This window comes from Cavia porcellus, unplaced genomic scaffold (assembly GCF_034190915.1).
Source record: "Cavia porcellus strain 051 isolate PalLab524CR breed Dunkin Hartley unplaced genomic scaffold, mCavPor4.1 scaffold_17, whole genome shotgun sequence".
Classification (NCBI taxonomy): domain Eukaryota; kingdom Metazoa; phylum Chordata; class Mammalia; order Rodentia; family Caviidae; genus Cavia; species Cavia porcellus.
In genome coordinates, this window is record NW_026947500.1 from 31,979,916 (window position 1) to 32,003,181 (window position 23,266).

Consider the following 23,266-nt stretch of genomic DNA (forward strand, 5'->3'; position numbering starts at 1 on the left):
CCTACCCTAAAGGAGCCCCCAGTTTGTGCCAGGAGTCAAATAACAACAGTCTCAGCCAGTGAGCATTTATCAAAATGCTCATGTGCAGAGACTTCTGAGTGCTGCGTATTTAGAGTGATCTCTGAGGCAGCCTGTCTGAATAATTATCTTATCAGCTGTCCTCCTGGGAAGAGATATCTGTTCAGCCCTCAGCCTGAGCCCAGAATGGTGGTGTGGTATTGGATCTGTTACCTGTCTACAGTGGGTGCTAGAATTAAACTTTCTGCCAATTATGATCTTTCAACACCTCAATTCTATCATCTGTAACATAGGACTAATTCTACTTGTTAATATTGCTGCATAGGTTATTATAAGAGTAGAAAGAACTGGGCACGGTGGCGCACACCTGTAATCCCGATGCATGGAAGCTCGAGGCCAGGCCAGTGGGCCAGATAGTGACTTAACAGCCAGCCTGAACTACATAGCATGACCATCTCAAAAATGCAAAAAGGTTAAAAATTCAATATGTAAAAGCTCTTAGACCAGTATCTGGTATGTAAGTTATGGCTGGCTGATACTATTTTGCTGTTATTATCTCCTTTCGTAGGAGCTCCTTCCAGCTGGAACACAGTCTTATTAATTGTTAGATTCATAACACCACCCCAGAAGTCAGCATACAGTTGAAACCAATAGTTGTGTGATAAGTAAAAGAGCAAATATATGAATCATATGTTGCAGGCAGGGAGGTGGAGGGTGTTTCCCTTCATGAGTAGGCATGAGATTACTCCAAGGGTGATGCTAATGGAGGAGTATGGCACTTCTTAGGGCAGACAGAGTTACAGAAATAGTGAATATTGGACACAGTTCAACTCTCCCAATAGGAGAAGCACGAGGCTTAGGGAGTCATGCACCTTGAGTGTAGTTGGCTGTGCATCTCATTAGCATCAGAGGGTGCTAAGGAAAGTGGGCCCTTTAACCTCAAACTCAGTCAATGGGGAATTGGACAGACTTTTAATTTCATGCCAAGTTCACGAAGTCTTATTGAATGCCAAGCATCTTATGCTAGGCTCACAGAAATAGAGGTGTGGTGACTCAGGGAGGGTCTACTTTGTGGCAGTGCAGACGTTAAGCAGTTCCAGTGGGATGAGAGAAAGCTTAGGCCTGATGAGAGCTGGACATGTTTTCCTCTGCAGATATCAAGAGACTGAAAAACAATCTGAGAGCTGCGGGGAAACAGAAGTTCTTTAGAATATGGCTTGAACAAACCTGTTGAAGTCATACTTGAGTTATGCTCTGGACCCTCCAGTTAGAGGGAGCTCTCCATACTTAATGGAAGCCCTGTGGGGAGAGGTAGAAGTTAATTTTTATTGTCATAGGTAGATGGTGATGGGAACCACTTCCCTTATAAAAGTAATGCTTCCCCACGCCTCTCCCCACAGGGAGGAGTCTTGGGGAGCAGGATAGCAGGGAGATATTGCTACAAAGCACACTTTTGTCCTGCCTAATTCACAACTATAAATTCACATGATAACAGACTTACCAATATGGCTGAAAAGGCATGGTACAGCTCAGGGGTGGGAAAATCATAACTTAGCTCCCCACCAGTGCCATTAACTTCCCACCTGGGAGCAGTTTAGCACTGAGCATCCATTACGTATTAGTGAGACTGAGGATGTAGGAGGAAGGGCTCTGTGTGGGTAGTAATCCAGCATTAATGAGGCAGTACCCTAGAGCAGGATGTGCCTGGCACAAGAGATAGAAGCTCTGGCCTTTATCATTGCCCTGCCCTAGGTGACTTTGGGCAAGTCATTTATCTACTGTGGCCTTGACTTCCTCATCGTAGAAATAGGACTTGCATTAAATCACCTCCTAAAGTCCATCAGGCTGTGAATTCAGTTCAGAATGTTTCGTGCATTATGAAGAAAATTGCAGAAATTGCACTCCCTATCTTGGAAAGTAGAGCCAGGCAAAATCTCAACCAGCAGTTTTCCAGCCTTGGCAGAATGTGCATCTCAGGCTGTGACCATAAGGCTTTCCCTAAGGATCCCCTAACAGAAGAGCCTCAGTATGACCCAGCACAGGGTTTGGGGACATGGCTCTCAGGCATGACATGTCTTTGAGTTTTTTGCTATCTGGAGAGTAATTTCACATTCCACGCCATATTCTATCCTTCCTTGTGTTCATATAAAAATAAGATTTTAAACTACTAAATCTAGATCTGAATGTTTACAGAGAACCTTATCTTTCATGAACTATAGCTAAGTCTTAAGCTTGGATGATAGCATTACAGGAAATGTCTAATTTGAAGTTTGTGTTTTCTGAATTTTCAGTCTCTTCTCTAAAAGTAAAGAAAAATTAATACCTATTTTAAAATGAAGTATGTCATAGTTTTGACCTTTGTGTGTAATATTTAGGAGAGGACTTCCCTGTATGAATGAGTTCCTGATGGCAGTTTCTTACGCTGTTCATGTAGACATCCAGGTGCTTTAAAGATAGCAATCACATGACGATGTGTGCATCTGAATAATGATGATGAAAGTAACTTGCATTATTGTGCTAACATTATATATCTTTATGTGTACATTTGTCTAATCTTTATTAAATCTTTTGAAGTAGTATGATCCTCATTTTAACAATGAAGTTATCAAAACACCGAAGAGTCAAAGCAACTTTCCTGGTTGGAACATCTTTAGTGCCCCATCTTTTAGCTTCTCAGCTCACCCCTAAGGCCTGACCCTTGCTGCAGAGGATGCTACAGAGCAGCTGACTGTGATCACTTGAGCAGTTCCTTTGCTCCTGCTTTTGTGCATTCCCACACCCTGAGACTGTGCATGACCAGTGTGGTGGAATGAATACCTAGGGAGGCCCAGCCAACAGTGGCAGGGAAGCCTCAGAATAAGGAGTAGACACTAAACAAGCCTTTATCAGCAGGCAAGAGTAATTGGCAGTTGTTGCCTCCTGCTCTTGACACTAGTGAAGTCCCAGCTCTTTGCACACCCAATACTGCAGATGCTCCCTCAATGAGAGGATCAGTGGGGAAAAACTCGGGAATGTTCTACATCAGTGAATCTCAAACTTGAGCAGGAATCAGAATCTGCCAGGGCACTTATCAAAGTTCAGGGGCCCCACCCCAGAGCTTCCAGTTCATTGTACACCACCCTGATAAATGGCATCAGACAACCAACAATTCTCTAACCAATAGTAGCATGCAAGACCACTTACAGAGTCTGTTCAGAGTCTAAAGTACCATCCATTGGAGTGTACACCACAGGCTGCTCCAGATTCTTATACTCAAAGGCATAGAGTATAGAAAATGTTCATGTATCAATACCCCACAATCAGTATATTCATTGTTTCATAAACATATACTAAAAAGAGATTTTTTAAATTTTAGAGACTACTATGAATTCCATCCATGAAAGCTGTTTCTCATTACTATGCTAATTAGCAAAATGTGCATCTGGCTGTGATAATTGAAGTGTACAATTGTGGCTGGAGTGTGACCTTTCTTATATAATGCAGGCTGACAATCCCTGTTCTATGACTTCTTGGTTGGACACCTAGGATAGAACTTCAGTTAGCACAGACATGTAATATAATCAATCCGAGTGATTATTTCAGAGTAGATTATAGGCCACCTTCATGAGAAAGAGCTTAGTTAACAAACCTTTGGGCTTTGTTTGGTCCCACAGACAGAACCTGAAATCATAGAAGAAACCAACGTGGACAGAGTTCACGACCCCCGGGGCTACGCCAGGTCGAGGCCGGTAAAAGGCCACTCAGAGACGTCCACACTGAGCTCGCAGCCATCCATCGACGAGGTGAGGCAGCAGATGCACATGCTGCTGGAGGAAGCTTTCAGCCTGGCATCCGCAGGCCACGCCGGCCAGAGCCGCCACCAGGAGGCCTACGGCTCCACACAGCACCTGCCCTACTCCGAGGTGGTGACCAGTGCCCCGGGGACCATGACCCGGCCCAGGGCTGGCGTGCAGTGGGTGCCGACCTACCGCCCAGAAATGTACCAGTACAGTCTACCCCGACCGGTAAGTCCGATGTCCCTCCTGTCATCGTTGGTCAGCCCTGGCCAGTGGGTTCAAGAAGGGACTCAAAACAAAGCAGGGGCTTCCAATGATGAACCATGTTAGGCGTCAGAGACAGAGCTTGCTGGCTCTCATTCTAGCCTTCATCCACAACACAGAGCCTTTTATTCCTCTAGGAAAAATATGCAAGAAGCTCTTATGCTCAGAAGAGGTGGCACATGCCTGTATCCTGGTACTTGGGAGGCCGAGGCAGAATCACAGGTTCTAGTCCTGCCTGGGTAACTTAGCAAGAACCTGTATCAAGATAAAGAAAATTTTAAAAAGCCTGAGATATAGCTCAGTGTAAGGCCCTAGGTTCAACCTCCACAACAGAAAGAAAAAAATAAAGGGAGGCTGTAGCTCAGTGCTAGAGCACCCCTGGTTCAACCCACAGTACCATCAGGCGGGGGAAAAAAGAAAAGCCTTTATGTTCAACCCTAACACATTGTAGGATGAATTTTATTTTCTACTGACCCTCGTGAAAAAGACTGACCTCATTTTTCATTCAAGAAGAATGCCAGGTAAACAGTAAACACTAGTTGATTTAGTAGTCATTGCTTCTATGATTTCAAATAACAGTTTTAATTAGTTTGCATTTCATTCACCACTGTAGCATCTACATATATCTTTTTCAGATGACAGGCACAGTTGTAGAAATCATAGACCATGCTAGACAGAGCTGGTGTAGATAGATTCAGCCCTATCTCAGGGGTTACTTCTGAGCAGAAGTTTATGAATTGTTACTGTGATTTGTCACTATTCAAGAAGAGTCAACATTATCGAGTGTTTTACCAGCCCTCGTACTGATCTAAGTGTTACTTGTATGTTACTTATTCAGTGCTTACAACAAGCTCCTGAGACAAGTACTCATGTTATCCCTAATTTACAGATGAGAAAACTGGGAATATACAATTTTCTCAAGGACAGATAGGAAGAGACAGAGTTGGGAGCCAAGGCCAGGCAGTTTGACAGCAGAAACTAAGTTCTTGAGCGTGTCCTACTGGCTTGTGTTTCATTATATCATCTCTCTGCTGTATTATTTAACTTCATTTGAAGCAGGTTGTTTAGGGCACCTGTGAGCCTGCACTCCCTCCCCCTAACTATCTTGGGACTTAATAAATTGTTGCTGAGATGCTGTGTAAGTATGCAACTGGCACACCAGAGCCTGTCTCCATATTGTCCCTTTGTTCCGTGTTGCTCCTTTTGGGCCACTGAGACGTCACCTATGATGCTGCTCTTTGAGGCAAGCCTCCTTCTCTTTGAAGATCTTGTCTCTCGCTTCAGCTTCTTGTCCCCATACCATTCCTGGTTGATTAGCAAAAGAGCCCAAAGTCTGTTGCAATTTGGGGCTCAAGAGAAGTGACTGTGCTTGGGGTCAACATCAGTGCAAGGCTTTGTCCTTAGGTCTGCAGGTTTAGAATTTCTCTCTCGCCCCTTTCTCTAGGGAGATCAGGTCCTGGGAATCTGCCTTATGCTGGTTATGCTCATAACTGCTTTATTATTAAGAATGTGTATTTGCCAACCTTCAGCGAGTCTCTGGTGGCCAGGTGCCAGGGTGACCTGCCCAGTACATTTGTGCTCGCTGGTCTGCATGCTCCTCACTAAGTACTGTAAATGCCAGTTGGAGAAAATAAGACAACATAAGAACTAGTTATCTTAAAGGCATTTTCTTACTTTGTGATATGCAAATCCAGGGTATAAGCAATAAATAAAACAAACGCAAGACATCTTTTTTTATATCCTGTTTTCTGAAATACAGGTAGAATACAAAGAAAAATTCTTTTCCTTCTTTTAGGGTGCTAGAGATTAAACCCAGGACCTCATGACTGCTAGACCGTTGCCTTACTATTGTGCTATGTCCCCAACTCTCAAAGAAAAACTCAATATAATATTAATATTTTTATTATTATGGTGAAGTATATAAAACAAAATATATTGCTTTAGCCATTTTAAATATAAAGTTCATTACACTTAAGAATTCACATTGTTGTGCCCTCAATCTCCAGAATTCTCCATCTTGCAAAATGGTACTTTGTACCTATTAATAAAAACTTCTCTTCCCTCCCCCCATAGCCATGGCAACCACCATTCTATTTTCGGTCTATAATTTGACCATTCTAAGTATTCCATGTAAGTGGAATTATATATTTATATGACTAGTATATTTTACTTAGCATAATATCTTCAGGGCTCATCCATGTCATAACATGCTTCAAGAATTCTTTGCTTTTTAAAGACAGAATAATATCCCTTTGCATGTGGGTAGTACCTGTTGTCTATCCATTCATGTCAGCGGCTGCTTGGTGTGTTCCACCTTTGGCCATTGTGAATGGCATTACTGTGAATGTCACTGTACAAATCTCTTCAAGTCCTTGCTTTCCCCTTCTGGGTCTATACCCAAGAGTAGAGTTGCTGGCTCTTATGGAATTCTATTTGTAATTTTGGAGGAACTTCTCTGTTATTTCCCACAGTAGTTTCCAAGAGTCCCAATATTTACACATCCTCAACAACACATAGTAGTTGCTGGTCTCTTGGTTGTAGCCTTCTTAAGGTATGTGACATGGTACTTCTCTGCAGTTTGACTTGCATTTCCTTAACCATTAGTGATGGTTGTTAGCCATTTTTGCTCCCTTCTTAACATAATTTTTTCAGGCAAAATAGACTTAGGGGAAATGACGAGATCTCAGGAATACAAATTTCCCTTCAACATGAGGGAACTTTGGTGAGTACATTTAAAAAGCACAGCATTACCAAAGAGTATCAGCAACTCTGAGTTAGAAAAGTTCTCACTCACCCTTCCAAATTGTCTTTTAAATGCTTTCCCATGACAATCGTATTACAGTTTCCAAAATGACAGCGTTCTAGTAATTGAATGATACGTGCACACCTGCCTTTAGGAAGGAGGGAATTTCCTTTCTGAGATTTAGTGAATTCCTTAATCTTTCCATGTTTATGTCCTCCTTTTAGGCTGCTTTTCTCCTGGAAGAGCCACCTTATCCATTCATTACCACTGACTTCCATCACATTGTCTCATTCACCCCAATCTCTGGAGGGTGTTCATGTCCTCAAATTTAGTCTTTTTCTATCCCAAAGTAGGGTGATGCTCACCAGTGGAAATGCCTTGGAAACTGCAGCACTGAGCCTCACACCTGTATGCCATACCATGGTAAAGATAGAGGGCAGTGGATAGGACAATAAGATAATTCCTGTAAATGCTTAGTGTAGTTCTGGCACCTAGTAACCACCCAAAACTTGTTAGCTAACATTAGTCACAGTGCTGGGTATAATACCCAGCAGGGCAAATTACTCAACAAATGGTCATCATTATTGTCAAATTATTCTTCCTTCCCATTAGGCCCACCGGTTATATACCTCTCCCACTCATGATCTTGACCACAGCTTCTGCTCCTACTCTGTTACGTCCTTTGAAGACCTTGCACTTATGGCCCAACTTCAGGTCCCAGAGGAACTTTCCTTCTGTTTTAAGATCATTCCCAGGAACAAAGGTGCTCCTTTAGATGGGGGCCAGATTCTGGGAATCCTTGGTGAGGTCTGGGATTCAGAGAGAAAAAGTTTAGACAACTCAGGCAAGTCTTCCAAACAGTGATAGCTAAGAACACATCATCTCCCCCAATCATTACACATAAATTTAGTAAAAATCATATTTAAACATTGATTGTGGGACATATGAAAACTCAGATGGTTCTGTGGTCATAATTGGGAGTTGGCAGCTATAGCAAGTGGGCAGATACAACTGCATTATGTATTTTAAAACAAAGCCACCTAAAATAGAAATGGGCTGACACATAACACAATAGTGAGATGAACAATCCAACCAGCACAATAGTAAAGGCCATTCTTTCATTATTAAGGTTTTCTTCTCTACTTGCAACATATGAGGTCATCTTTCCACGAAAGGAGAAAATAACTAACAATACCTAGTTGGAATGATGATTCTTAACCCAGCCTCTCACAGAGCTCCTTTGTGTTATGATAATGTGAAAATCGATAGAAAAGGCGGCAATTTAGAATGATAACTGTGATTACTTTTTTTGTCCTCCAAAAGGGAAGTACTTCAACCTCTGCTGGGTGATAATTGGAAACTAATGGCTTTAAGTGCACTGGGCTTGCCTGATGACATTTATATCATGGGAAAGGGTACTGCTGGTGGCTCAGGAGTTCTGCCCTGCAGTTTAGGAGACACTCATATTTTGCCCCCGAATCTGTGAAGAAATTGGACTCAATGTCTAATGACCAATCTAATTTTGCTAGAAGCCATATTGAGTGTATGCCAAGTAGAATGAAAGCATCCAACAACCTTCTTGTTGGAGACAGAATGGGGAATTCCAAAAAAGACTATTATATCTTCCCCACTAGACTCTTTACTGATAGAATTAACAGTGACAACAATAATAGTAACAGTTGGCTTCTACTGAGTAGCTGTTACTTATTACTGCACATCAAGCAAAGTACTATGCAGATGTGATCTCTTCTGATCCAAAAACCATTCTATGAGAATCAATATTATTGTCCCCAGACTCAGTGAGGAAACTGAGGCTTGGAGAAGTGAAGAAACTTGCCCAGGTTTATTTAGACAGCCCTCCCTTAGTAACCATGCAGGATTGGTTCCTGGGACACCCTCCACTTAGGATGCCCAGATCCTTAGATGCATAGTATTTGCAGATAACCTGCACACCTTCTTCCATATACTTTAAATCACCTCTAGATTATTTATAATACCTAATATAATGTAAATGTTATGTAAGTAGTTGTCATGCTGTATTGTTTAGGGAAGAATGACAAGAACAGCATCTGTATGTGTTCAGTGCAGAGACAACTTTTCCCCCAAAATAGTTTTCTTCTCTGGTTGATTGAATTTTCAGATGCTAAACCCATGGAGCCAGAGGGCCAACTGTACAACTACAGATGGCAGGCATGGATCAGAACTTGTCTAAGATCGAAGCCCATACTCTTTCTATCTCTTGGCCAAAGTGACTTATCAGGATGTTTGCCAGGCTCTGATGGAGCTTGAACATCAGAACTTTGGTGTATGATCTTCTTATAAAGAAGCTGACCCAGTTTGGGGAAGCTGTGTCCATTCCTGTAACTAACCTAGTTAAGGCAATTTCTCCATGAAGGTAAAGTTGGGATTTCACAGTCTTTTTCCTCCTAGTCCCTTAAAAATAAAACCACCATCTCCCCAAAACCTTTGTTAATGACAAATCATGCTGATATGTCAGGTGATATGGATTTGTGTCCACCCCAGCACCTGCATTCAAGAGATATTGCTTGTTTCTTCAAACCAAATTTGAATCTGTCCTGAGCCTGCATCTGGCCAAGTGGATGGGAACTCCAGTCACTGATCACTGTCATTGTCCATCTCTCAAGAGTCCTTGAAGACAGGATACTCTGGTCATACCTGGCCTGACTGGCATGGGGCTCATTGCCTCTGGATTACCCCCGCTAGAGGCCACCCCTGAAAACCAACTAAGCACCTGGTATCTGACAGATTTGTATTCCACTAAATTTAGACAAATCATTAGGGTGATTAGCACCCCCACTTCATATAGGAAGGCTACATGGGAAGAAAAAGTGGAAAGCTATAAAAAGGAAGCCTGGAGAATACTTAGCCCACAAACTCAGGTTGCAAGAAAAGTCAACTTTTCTTCCGAAATCTTCTCAGTCAGCGCGGATGCTTCCACTGTACTTTCTGGGGATGTGCATGGTGCACAGCATGGGAGTGGGGTAGGGAGACATCCATGGCCCCACACAGCTGTGTCCTCATCCTCCTGCTCATAAGCCCCCACCAGAACCCCCACTCCCCATCCCATGCTTGATTAAGTGTGCTACTATGGCACACTTCCTTTCCATCTCTTCACACACACACACACACACACACACACACACACACACACACGCACACACCTGGAGTCATTCCAGCCCCTGTGCCTGCTCTAGCTGCTTCTTACCTCTCTGGGCTGACACTAGATTGTTCTAAGTCAAGGGGTGAGGGTTTCCGTGTTGTTGCAGATTCCTAGGATTTCCTGGAGGAGGACACAGGTCCCTTTGCTTTCAGATTCTGCCAGCCTTGATGGGATTTAGGGCCTCTCTTCCATCTCTTACTCCTTGGATTAGGCAAGACCCAGTCTCTTTTCCAACTCTTTCCTGTCCTCCAGCTCTTCTGTCCTTTCTCTCCAAATCCAAGGATAAAGTGGCCTAAAATTCTTACTTCCAAATCTTTTATTTGTGCCATCAACCTTAGACCCTGATGCTTTTGGACATTGTTGACAGTAAGGACAGTAGGTTCTTGCCATTCAATGGCATTGGCTTTTGAACCTCCAGTAAAATTAGATACTGGCCATCTTCAGCCTGCTGAGACCTTCCTTCCCTAGAATAAGAAGAGAAGATACCCTGGATCCGTAGCAAGGAACAGACCCTAGACTTAGGAATTGTGGAGGGAAAAAAAATCTTGATTATTTCAATTATTACATCAAAATATTGTCTCAGAAGGAAGAAGCTAACACTTATTAAATACCTAGTGTGTGTCAAGTATTACATTGAAGTATGTCTCAAAATAAAAAAGGACTGGGGACATAGTTCAGTATGAAGGCCCTTTGTTTACTCTTGAATACTGCAAAATGAGTCAAACAAAAACAAAACAACCCTGACAGAAAGATTGCCCTATTCTCGTCACAGCCAGGCTTCTACAAGCTAGGAGATCTATAACCTATTTATAAAGCCTGCCTTCAGTTCCAAGACCCCTGATCTCTTTCCTAGCCAGAGGGCAAGGACTCCAAAAGATGATTCCCTTGACTGCTGGACTGGGCCAGTAATGCCTGCAACAGTTTGAACCTGGCAATAATTTGAATTACAGTTTCCAGTGGCATACTAGTCACAAGGCAGCCGAGAGAAGTCAGATTCCAAATGTAATCCTACCTTAGTACCTGACTGTCTTTGAAACTTGTCAGATTTTGTCCTTGTATGTCTGGATGGGAAAATTTTGTCCCAGTACTCATAGTTTATTTAGTACTCATAGATCATTTATACTGAGTGCACAGGCTAGAACTTGCTGGTGTTGACGGTCTCACAGCTCCCTACCCTTTCCAGCCAAAACGATCTGTGTGGTATTTTTTGTACCTCCCGGAATCAATTGATGATGAGTGCCAAACTATCTTTATTTGTGAAAAAGGGAGCTAGAAGGTAAAGACAAGCTTGGAAAACCTGCACCAGGAGAGGTATGAAAATATGTATTAGTCACTTTTCTGTTTCTAGAATGAAAAAAATACCTGACATCCATAATTTAAAGGAAGAGAGATTTATTTGGCTTACAGTTTCAGAGGGTCCCATCCATGGTCTGGCTCCAAGGCAGTTTGGCATGGTGGAAGGGTATACAGCTCAAGAAAGTTGTTCAAACCACAGCAGTCAGAAAGCCCAGAGAAGAGAGAAGTAGGGACAAGAATACATCCTTCCACGCCCCACCTCCGAACAGCACATTCAGCCATAAATTCATCAATGCCTTAATTTGCTGATGAATATAGCACTCATGTGGGGGACCACAAACTGTAAATTGAATCTAGAGGCTGTGTGAGGCCATCTTTGTTCTGCCCTTTGAGCTTGATAAGGAAATTCCTTGCTTTTTTCTGGTCACAACTGAAAGTCGTAGTGATGCTGTAGTGATCACAGAGCAAGTTAAGACCTGCTGAGGATGACAAGGCATCAGGAGAAACTGGCTTCCTTATTGCCCCATCTCATCCTTGTCCTTGCAAGAATGCTTTGTTCTTCTTACTAGCCCACCTGTAGTAACCATTACTGTTTTGGAAACACTGACTGCCCTTCATCCTTCGTCCTTGACACAGATGTAATCAATAAATACCAAGGTTATGGCTGCCATGGGGCCTTTTGTTCCCCACAAACAACTGGTCATCCCAGATCCCTGCTACAGTTTTGTCTCTTGCTTTCTTCCTGCCATGCAGCATAACACCTGGTAGGAGACTGATGCCTACTCCAGGGGTCTCTAATACACTCCATGATCCCGTCACCTTCCAGAAGCCCAGCCTTTGCACCTATGAGCCTTTTGGAGACCATTTTAGATCTAAACTGTAACACACGGCACAGGAGGACTCCTGCAACTGGCGAGCAAATGGCATAGGCTGTATTTTGGCTTTTAATACAGCCCCCTTGGCTGCCCCAACAGCCCACGGATCCATCCCAGAGGTGGCTGACATTCCATGCAGTCATGCTTTATACCTGAAAAAATCTTCAAAAGAAGGGAACTCCCTGGGTGCATGTCAGGAGTTCAGAACTTTTAATTAGCTCTCTTGGTGAGCAGTTGCAGGACAGACAGGCATAGAAAGTTTTTTCTTGACTGGGAAACTGTGTTGACTACAGAATAAGGCTTCCAAGAACCAGACATAAAAATAGATTGCTGGCCTCCTCTGCTGAATAGCACAAGACCAGAGGAAAGCAGGGGGGTTGTGAACCCCTTTCTTTATTTTGGGAGAGGAGCATTTTAGTTGTTCGTTTATTGATGATCATAGAATGTAAAGCTGAAAAGTCTTCCAGGATAATGATCTTCTTAGCCTGCTGGCTCTGATCCTTTGTCACACTGATGCAAAACCTTAGGATTCAGGGAGGTCCTCAGGGGGCCATCATGAAAGCAAGTAAAGGGTCAAATTTACCAGGCCATCCCCTCACCCTACCCTCAACTAAAGAAGCTCTGCTCACATCTGTGTGTTAAGGGCTTTCAGAATGGTTTCATGGCTAAAGAACAGTTTGGAAGACCAGGAGCTAGGCCAGTGCCTTATTCCACAAGGAAAACAAACAAAACACAAAGACAAGGTCCAGCATCCTATTTTTTTGAGGGACCTGGCAGGTGTGAAACCTAAAGAAAAAGATGACAGTTAATTTTTTTTTTTTGCAGTTCTCTGTATATTCTAAATACTAGGACTCTATCCAAAGAGTAGCTAGTGAGAATTTTCTCCTGTTCTGTAGGTTGTCTCTTCACTCTGTTGTTTCCCACCTAGATCTCTGATCCATTTGGACTTTTTTCTTTTGTCTTTTTCTTTTTTATTGGTACCAGGGATCAAACTCATGACCACACACTTGCAAGGCGCATATGCCGCTGAGCTAAACCCAGCCCCCATTTGTACTTTATTTTATCACAGTCTCCTGCAAGTGGGTATCCCCTAGCACCATTTGTTAAATAGGTTGTCTTTTCTTCAATATATGTTTTTGACCTCTTTGTCAAAAATCAGATGACTATGGATGCATGAAGTTGTTTCTGTTTTTGTTCCATTCTGTTGACCTGTAGGTTTGTTTTGGTGCTGGTACCATGCTATTTTTTTTTACTATAACTTTGTGATATAACAGTATTGTGATGCCCCCAGCTTTGTTCTGTTTGGTGAGAGTGGCTTTGGTGGATTGACAACTAGTGGTCAACTTGTAACACCCAACTGAACTAAATTATCATGGTGGCTGGGTGTGGAAGGCCCACCTAAGAATTGTTGCTAGCAGCATAAAATGGAGAACAGGGGAGAAAGAGGTAGGGCTGTTGATTCTCCTGGAAAACCTTGTCATGCTGGCTTTCCTTGTAGGAACTTAGCTGTTCTTATCCTTAGAGGAGCTCAGGACCTTGTTCCTGAGGATGGCTGTGGTTCCTTGCGGGGGAGCTCGGGTCCTTACTCTGAATGTCACTTCCTGGCTCCACTCCATCTTCTTAGCCTGCTGGCTCTGATCCTTTGTCCCACTGATGCAATCTTTCCAGCTTCCACCATTGACCTTTGGGCTTTTCCACCGCAGATCCTCAATACAGACTTGCATGAGACATTGTTGTGGGCTCTAGGTCTTTAGCTGGCCTCATGCAGTGCACTGCTATGAAATCCAGGCCCTCACCTGGATTCTTTGGGTCTGTAGTATATGGACAGATTTCCTGTACTCTTTTTGCATTTGACTTTTTTGTGTGAATATTATAAAATAATCCTATAAATTATGAGTCGTTTATTAAATTGTCTCCCTTGCAATTGCTTTGGTTCTTCGTGGTCTTTTCTTATCCCACAGGAATTTTAGGATTGCTTTTCCTAGTTCTATGAGGACCGTCATTGGAATTTTGATGGGGGATTGCATTGAAGTGATCCATAGATCACTTTTGGTAATATGGTCATTTTAGTAACATGAATCCCAACAACCTAAGAACAAGAGATGCCTTTCCATCATTTTCTAGCATCCTCTTCAATTTCTTGAGGAAGAGAGAGATCAGAAGTGAAACTCTGTGCCCCAAGAGAGCATCTCCATATTGTCTCTAGGTGAAGAAGGCTGTGGGGTGGCCCTTCCTGACTCTGCCCATCTCTCTCCATCTTTCTTCATCCCCTCATGCAATGGTGAAAGTCTTTGGTGATGTTCCAGTTCCTTATCTTGGAATAGTGACTTATAGATTGCAAAGTGCTTGTGTCAAAACTGACTTGCCTATGTTCTAAGTAGCCCCATGTGAAGGGCATCAGTGTCCCCAGTTTAAAAGAGGACACTAGAGTGCAGGAGGCCACTGTGACTCACCTATGGACCAAAAATTCATCAGAACTACCACACCTGCCTCTTGACCTTCCCAGCTTCCTTCATTGCTTTTCTGAACTAAACCTACCTTCCATGAGAAAATAAAATGCACTCAATGATTCATGCATTATCTAACATTTATTTGATCATCTGTTTATGTTACGTACCATTCCAGGCATAAGGGTATTACTGATGGTAAACCCTTCCCCTTGCAATCCTTACAGTCTAGTTGATGGCAAATAATAAGTAAATAAAGATATAAATGCCAAGGTGGTGTTTGTCATGATGAAAAGTAATATGTGAATATGGAGTGGAGTGAATAAAATGAAGACTTCATGAATGAAATCATGGGAAAATGTAGGAGAAAGACATCCCCGGTAGAAGGAACAGTAGGAACCAAAGCAGGAAAAAATTTGACTGTTCTAAGAACATTGAAGGGCTCTGTGGTCACAGTAGTCTGAGCAAATGGAGGGGTAGAGAAAGATGAAATAGAAGAGGCGGCTGGGGAACATGGTAAGGAAGATCTCAGGGACAAGCCTGTGGTAGGAAGGAATGTCCAACTTCCTCTTTATACAAAGACTGATGAAAATACATAGTGTGTGTTTACATAAAATTACTACCGAAAAGACACACTGCCGTTAAACCCACTCAGAATACCCTCTCTCACTTCAAACATACTTAGCCCGTCATTCTTGTCTCTTTCTGAAGCAGCTCTGGAAATCCTCTTTCGTGAGTGTCTTTACAAGATTTGGTCAAGCATACAGTGAGTGCTGCTGCCAGTGCTATCCAGCACAAAGGCAGGCTCGTAAAATCATCGTGATGTGTCCTCATCCGCCTTATTCATTGAATCTGGCTCTGTGTGATGTCTGGCTCTTCCCCCAAAGTCAAAATCACCATGAAAGATAAAACATTTTGAACTGATTCAGGATATCAAGGCAGCCACCAGAGAGCAGCTAAAGGCATGAAAGAGGACTTCCAGAACTGCCTCAGAAAGTGTTAAGAATGAGGGCAGAAGTGTATTTGAAGCAAGGGGAAGTGTTCTAAGGAGGATTACAATGTGCCTTTAAATTTTTATCAGTTTAAGCATTCACCATATTTTTTGATTATACCTCCTCTAAGAATCTGTGTGCTGATGGCCTCTGGGTTTTAACACTTCTCCCTCTCTTTGCCTGTCAATTTCCCAGGCCTACAGGTTTTCCCAGCTTCCTGAAATGGTCATGGGCTCTCCGCCACCGCCTGTACCACCCCGGCCTGGGCCAGTGGCTGTTGCTTCTCTCAGACGGTAACACATTTCTTTCTCTGCTTTGTTTGAAACATGAGGAAAAGATCTGTCCCTGTGCTGTAGTAACAGCAAACTTCCTTCATGTCTTCCCTCACTCAAGGTACATCATCTGCATAGGCACCCACGTGCCTGGGTACTTGAGTACCAGGAAATAAGTAAGGACCACAGAGACTGAGTGTCCACCCTTTCTGAGTAGAGTAGAGTCCTTGAGAATCCAGGCACCAAAGCCAAAGCCAACTGCCCCATACCTTGAAAGCCTCCTCCCCTGACCTTAAACTTCTAGAGATTACACCATTTCAGATCACCACAGTGGCTGCTACAAGTCTGGGTGCCTCCTGCCATGTTTGCACCCATAGAAATCCTTTCATTATTTAAGGCTGGAGTCTGACAGGCCAGAAAGAAGCGTATGTAGGTGGCCACCCCAAATCTTAACTTCTAAGAGGGACAGGCTGAATTCAGGTACTCTATATGAGGCATAGGTCACATAGTCTCTGCTCTGTAGTGACACAGCAAACACATGCTTTTTAATAAAGATGGACAAAGAATACAAAAGCCATGAACATTGAGAAAGGTTGGGATAAGCTTGGTGTCTGGGGCTGGGGAGAAACGACTGAGCTCTAGGGTACACACAGGCCACTATCCTGGCCATCCCTCCTCACTCTCCCCAGAACATGCTAGTCACACCCCATTGGTGGAGTTCAGGTCTGGATTTTATGAAAATGAGAAAGAAAAATATAAGCTTCCTTATATTTTTGGGATGCACAGCTGTGTAGACAGCACCCCCTGGTACCCATGGAAAGAGGGTAGAGCGGGTGGCGGAGTGCCAGTCCCTAACCTGCCAATGGATCTGCTGTGTAACCCCAGGCAAGGTGCCTTGGCTTCTCTGGTTCCGGATGTGATTCTCTGTTCGCAAAATGACAGCAGTGGCCTAAATGATTTCAGGAGCTCTGGGATTCCTCAGATGGGGGTCTCACAGCAGAACCCAAGACTTCTCTTGGGAAGAGGTTTCCGAGCAATTGTAAAAGCCTGGGACAAAAGGTGGACAGCAAGAGCTGCAGGACAAGCAGGCTGGAGAAGGGGGAGGGAAGGTGCACTAGCACCCATCCTGCTGGAGAGTCAAGTCCTCACAGCCTGTGCTTTCGGGAAGAGCTGGGGGCTTCTCAGTCACTTCCAGGAGTTCTGGCTTGGAGGGCCTCACACCAGCCATTTGTGTTGAGTTTAAGGACCCCAGAGTTCATTTCTTAATTCATCTCCCAACCACAGACTCCTCCCTTGCCCTCCTGCACCATCTGCCACCCTTGCCAGGTATCCAGGAGTCACTTTTCCTGCAGAAGTAACCCACAGAATTAGATGAAGAAGGGACTTCTGTGGTGAACTTGTCTGCCCCTCTTAGGTCCCGATGGCAAACTGAGGCTCAGGGAGGGAGGTAATGAAAGCAGACCCTGCCTTCCATCCTCTTCTTTGGGTGGCTCTCTTCTGCTCTTCCAGTGACAGTCGCCGCTCTGTCAGAGTGGCCCTATGGGCTGGCAGCCTTCCATCTGCGGTAGCTGCCTTTCCCTACCTCCCATTTTTACTTTAGCACAGCCAGAGGTCCCTCTGTGACATCTTGCCTCAGATGAGGGGTGACACCTTCAAAAACAGGAGTCTGGTTTGAAGGCATCCTTTTCTTGTATGCAGGGATGCCTGTGCCTGCCTAGGGGGCTGCCCTGCTCTTACATGGCTTTGAGCACCAAGTAGAAAGTTGCTGTGACCCATGGGCCCGATTCTCTGGTTGTCTGTGGGACCAAGAGAGGATGGTGGTTCCCTCTTGTTCATGATACTCCCAGAGTGCTGGTCTGCATCTCCTGGCACAGCCTGGCTTCACAGAATCTTGGGTTTCTGGTTTCCTAGTGGAGGCAGCAGCTACTGTGCCCCAGCCCAGCCCATCCCCACACTCCAGACTTCTCATTGGCTGGGCCATATACGTGGGACATATGACCTAGCCTTCTCATTGGCTGCAGATGATGTCATCACCTGCTGGGTCAACCCTCCTGAGCTAACACCAACAGCTAATTGCTTTGTTTCTTTTACAAGAAAATTAGATTTCTGTTACCCGGAGACACCGAGCCACTCTGAGGAGAGAAGTGACCTTAAACACCTAGAAATGACCCCAGCTTAAGCCACCACTACTGCCACAGCAAGTCTGGGCACTTCTTATCCTGCTGGTGCCCCCAGAAGTCCCTTTGTTATTTGAGGTCCTGAAGCTTGGGAAGCTGATAAGTGGTGGCCCACCCCCAAATGATGGCCTGAGGTCCACGCTAACATAGTCCCTCTCCTCTGCCCAGGTCCACCTCAGACATTGGCAGCAAGACCCGAATGGCCGAGTCTGTGGGCTCTGAGCCGGCCCAGCTGCATGAGAGTGCCTCGTTCGCCCAGGTGTCCAGAGGCCCCGTGTCCGTGGCACAGCTGGATCAGTCAGCTTTAAATTACTCAGGTGAGTACAAGGACAGCCCAAAGGCCCCCCAAACCCTGCCGTTGAGCTTCTTTCTTCCTAACCCTCACATATCCACACCCTCTGCCACCTGCCACCCTCAGGAATCAAAGCACTGTGTTTCTGGATCCTCTCATGACCACCAGCTCTCACAAGAAGACTTCTGGGCCTGTTTCTTTAAAAAAAGAGCCAAAATTGGGCAAAATGCCAGTATTTGCTAAAGTCAAGGTGTATGTTAACATGTTTCCAGTTCTTTTGTGGGCTTAGTTTGTTTTATCTTTACAGCATTACTCAGGCAGCTGTCCATCCTGTCTCATGTTTCTTCCCAAGCAATCACAGTCCGCAAGCTGTGGATTTTAATCTTTTGCAACATAATGTGTCTGTATAACAGTGTTATTAAAGTTTTATGCATCTTACATTTATGCGATACCCTGAACGTTTCCGCTCGTTTTCTTGATTTCACATCATTCACAGGATTTCTACAGGTTGGTATATACACACCGACTAGCTTCACCCATTTAACCCACCACGGGGTGTCCCTCACATATGGCCCAGCCCATCCTTGTCCCTGCTAATGGACCTAAGAGTTATCACCAGTTTTTTGCTAGGACAGTGTCCAAATGGAACATCCAGGTTTGTATGTGAACTCGGTGGTTTTCCAATTTATTCAGACCATAACCTTTCCGACTAAAACTGCAAGCACCCAGTTCCCAGCACTTACTAAAGCCTGCCTGGTGTCCAAAATATCACCAGAGACATCCATTCCTTTCGGTTCATTTTTCTGGATCTTTAAAAAAAAAAAAAAGTGCCCCCTGGCAAGAAAGTATCTGGACCCCAAGGTGTCATTTCCTCTTGTCAGCAGGACAGGGTGCTGGGAGAGGGACAGGAGAGTTGGTGAGATCTCAGTGGGCGAACGGGGCCACCAATATCTAGCAAGCTGGTCAGAGTCACAGCAGATGATGCTCTCCCATACTGACTGAACAGGTGGCTGGAGCCAGAAGGAGGACTCCTCTTCATGAACCACCACCCCACAGGCCTTTTCTGTCTCATCCCTTAGCCATGCCCAATGCCACAGGCCTCTCCAATGCCCTAGCTCCCCCAAACTTGGGCAGATGCAGGCCCAGTGAGTGGGACACAGCACTCAGCAAGCCCACAGCACACCCAGCTCATGCTGTAGTTGGTGAAAAGGGAAAAACGCTTCCTTTTCCCTGCATCAGGGCATGTCCTGCCCTGGCAAAGGGCGCAGGCTGGATTTTAGCCTCTCCTGCTCCCTAGGCCAGTGCATACTGCTCCACCCGGCACAGTGGCCTTAGACCAGCTCTACAAAGAGCCTGTCCCTCTGATTCAGCCTACCCTGTTCCTTGCTGCTGCAGAGTCTCAGCCAGAGGTCACTCTGCCTTGGATGGGACTCCTGTACATCCATGTTGTGACCCAGGACAAGCTCCGCTCCATCAGATCTGACCTAATGAGACCTCCAGCCCACAGACCACCAGGCAGGCTGTAAAAATGGCTTCATCTGGTTCCTGGGGGGCCAGATCGCAGCCTTCTCTGACCTCCCCACCCATCTCCTCCATGCCAGGTAACACGGTGCCAGCAGTGTTCGCCATCCCAGCTGCCAACAGACCCGGCTTCACCGGTTACTTCATCCCCACGCCTCCCTCGTCCTACAGGAGCCAGGCCTGGATGTCCTACGCAGGAGAGAACGAGCTCCCGAGCCAGTGGGCCGATTCGGTGAGCCCCTTGCTGACACCTTCCTAGAGCTTCACCAGCTTAATACACTTCCAGGTCAAAATGGGGTGAAAGACTGAGCCCCCCTCCCACTAACTAGGTGGCTAATATCAGCCATTGTGAAGGAGGCAGTGTGATAAGGTGGGGTTTCCTTTGACACAAGAACTTGAAGCCTATAATTCTGACAGATTCTACTTCTTCCTAGCTGGGGTGACTTTAATAAATACATTTTTATAATAACTATCACCTGTTGGGTATTTTCTATGTGCCAGATAGCATGTTAGGTATATTGTATGTATCATTTTATTTAATCTTCCCAACAAAACTGTCAGGCTGGTACTATTCGGTTCACAATTACTCCCATTTTTCAGATGAGGAAATTGAGGCCCACACAGGAAATGTGAACTTGTCTAAGGCCACACAGCTAGTAAGGTGCCAGAGCCACAATGGAGAGCCTAACCTGTTCATTGAATCTGTTTCTTCTAGCTGTCAAGTTCTATACAATTTTAGATCAAAGGCCAACAAATGAAGCATTAGACTGAAAATGTCTCCTAGACAGATCCTAATACTCCCTGCCTGACTTCTAGCCAAGGACTGGTTTACCCTGGACCTTTCTTTTCTCCCTTCATGACAAGTAGGAGTATATGGCAGGGTCTGAGCCTATGTGGATATCCATGCCAGTCTCTGGAGTCACCTGTCAAAGCTGCTGTTTAATCAAACCAAGCCAGCATCGACTCTAGACTAGAGCAGGTTGGCTTGTTCCTGGATGAGATCACTCATTCCTGGTGAGACAGGCAAGCTGTCCCCAGGCTACCCCTGAGGTTCCCCTGGTGTTCTTGGTTATTTTAGATGTTTCTCTCAGGATCTGGAATGCGAGAGTTAGAAAACATCTTGACGCCAGGGCCTGTCTCTCTGTCGGCATGTGAGTCAAGTGTCTGAGTTGTTTTTTCTAAACTAAAACCTCAGTGTTCGGGTTTAAACGCAGTGTTGGTACTTTGGGATTAAGTAAATGAGTTTGGGGGCTGCAGTTTGGGCACTCGGTCTCTAAAAGGTTTGCCCTCACTGGCGGGGCATCTTCACTGTCCACACTCCCGGGGTGCACACTTATCGCTTCCACCCTGCATTGGCATTTGCTTTTCCTGCGGTGTGCCACCCTTAAACCAGGGATAATCCCCAGAGATTAACCTTTTTCCTGGTGCTCAGAATTTACACCTTTGGTCTCCAGAACCTTTAAATACATGCCATCTTGTATGAAAATATTTCTGAAATGAGTACTATCCTTCCCTCTCCTTCTTCAAAAAGCATACAGTATATTTATTTGTTTTATATGAATGATTGAGCATCACTGTGATGTCTCATTATACTACAGTGACATTTGTGAGATGAACTCATATTATTTGCCAGGGGTGCTGCCTGTAATTACAGCACTTGGAAGGCTGAGGCAGGAGAATCACTACAAGGTTGAGGCCAACCTGAGTTAGATAGTGAGTTCAAGGCTAGCCTGGACTCCATAGCAAGACCTTGTCTCAAAAAAAACAAAAGAAAAAAAAAAGAAAGAAAGAATTTGCATTGTTTGTAGGATTATTGCCCCTATGTCAGTTATTTCCAGACTACTATAATTTTTGGTTACTACCACAGCTCATTACAAGTTTTCTTTGCTTGCTTCTGCTACCAGCTGGCACTTTATATTGCTGTCAGTAATAAACCTGTCCTTAAATGTGCTTTTCCTAATGTGTTATGATCTGCAAATAAAAGCATGTCTGAGCTTGCTAGAATTGTTTGTAAAGTTGGAGTAAATAAAAGGGAACTAGCAGGATTGCCTGCTCCTCGGAAGTGTGAATCTCTATGGGACCTTATGACATCTATTTTCATTGTTAGAGTCTTATTTCCTTTTCTTTTCCTCCCTCCTTCCCTTCTTCCCTTCCTTGCCTTCTGCCTGCCTGCTGTTTTTGTCATTCTCTGCTTTTCTGAGTATTTCAGATCATTGGATATCATTTGAACAGTTCAGAGCTCAAGGCCATAAAAGACTTAAAGTCTAAAAACAATGTATTTTTTTCAGAAAGACATAAAGTTTAAGTTGCACTAACCATGCAGTAAGTCTATAGCTTTGACAATCACCCATTGTGTACCCATGCTTGGAGCAAAATGGGCAGGATGGGTGATTTATAGCACGTGAGACACAGGACAGGATGCACAGAGGGGTCAGCTGCTGGCTTGAGAAAAGACACCCCAGTAGGGCAGAGGTGACGCATGCCCCTTACCTGGATATGACAAGGAAAAAGTCTCCACCTTAATTTGAATGTCTGACTTCCCTGATCCCAAATGATAGCTTGCCGAAAATCCTGGTGACCTGGGATGACAAAGAGGTTTCATCCTTGATAGAGAGGGAGCAGGCTTAGGAGGGAGCTTCCTGGTTCAGCAGGAAACTGCTGGACTGAACTGGACCCATTGATGATGTCTGACAGGGAGCTTGCCATGAAATTTGGGCCGCAAAGCCTGATAGCTCCATCCTGTATCTACTCCAGAGGGGAAAGTGCTTGTCGCCTGCCCCTCTTCCCTGCTGCTGCCCGGTTTCTCAGTGTCACCTTAAAGCCATTCCAGTGCGGTCAGGAATCCCAGCTATTGGCATGGAAAGGCAATGGTGCAGAAAGAGATAGGACTCAGGAGCTGGACACTTGACCCTCTCTGCTAGGAAAAGGAGCTGTCTGTGGTCCTGGCACAGAAGCCAGAAAACGTACAGGTACCTTAGGGAAGCACGCACTCTGCAGCTGGCATCCTGTGGCTGAGCATCTGGGCCTCTCTGGGGACACCACCTCTATGCCCCCAGCCCACCTGTGCCTTGCACATGTCTTTCCCTCTGCCTTCAGCGCCCTCCCCACCTCCTCTTCCAGGGAGCAGACTCCTCCCTGCTGCTGGTCCCAGGAAGCTACTCAACTCCCAACATATGATTGTTTCTCTGCAGCCCCTAGCCCTGTCCTTGCATCCTCTGTGGCCACTCATTCCACAGCGTCCCAGTTGGCACTGTGGTCCCAGAGGTCTTCGTGAAACAACACAGGGACAGCATCCCCATATGTGGCTCTATTTCTGGGTCACCCTTAAATTCCAAGCCTTTGACTTGCTCTTATTCCTGGAAATTCCCTTACATTTAAGTGTCTCCCACCTTTAATGGAAAGGAACAAAAAT

The 23,266-nt window shown here is 44.8% G+C and overlaps 1 protein-coding gene across 7 annotated transcripts in view; it reads left to right on the forward strand.

The window, feature by feature from the left end:
- The window catches only part of Kiaa1549l (KIAA1549 like), a 254,772-nt gene that overhangs the window by 224,548 nt on the left and 6,958 nt on the right, over positions 1-23,266 (forward strand). For all 7 annotated transcript variants that reach the window (XM_063227749.1, XM_063227751.1, XM_063227750.1 and 4 more), the window contains 4 exons: positions 3,672-4,022; positions 15,788-15,885; positions 18,210-18,358; positions 19,935-20,086. In XM_063227749.1, the coding sequence (XP_063083819.1) occupies positions 3,672-4,022; positions 15,788-15,885; positions 18,210-18,358; positions 19,935-20,086 (750 nt within the window). The remainder of the gene's footprint in view (positions 1-3,671; positions 4,023-15,787; positions 15,886-18,209; positions 18,359-19,934; positions 20,087-23,266) is intronic.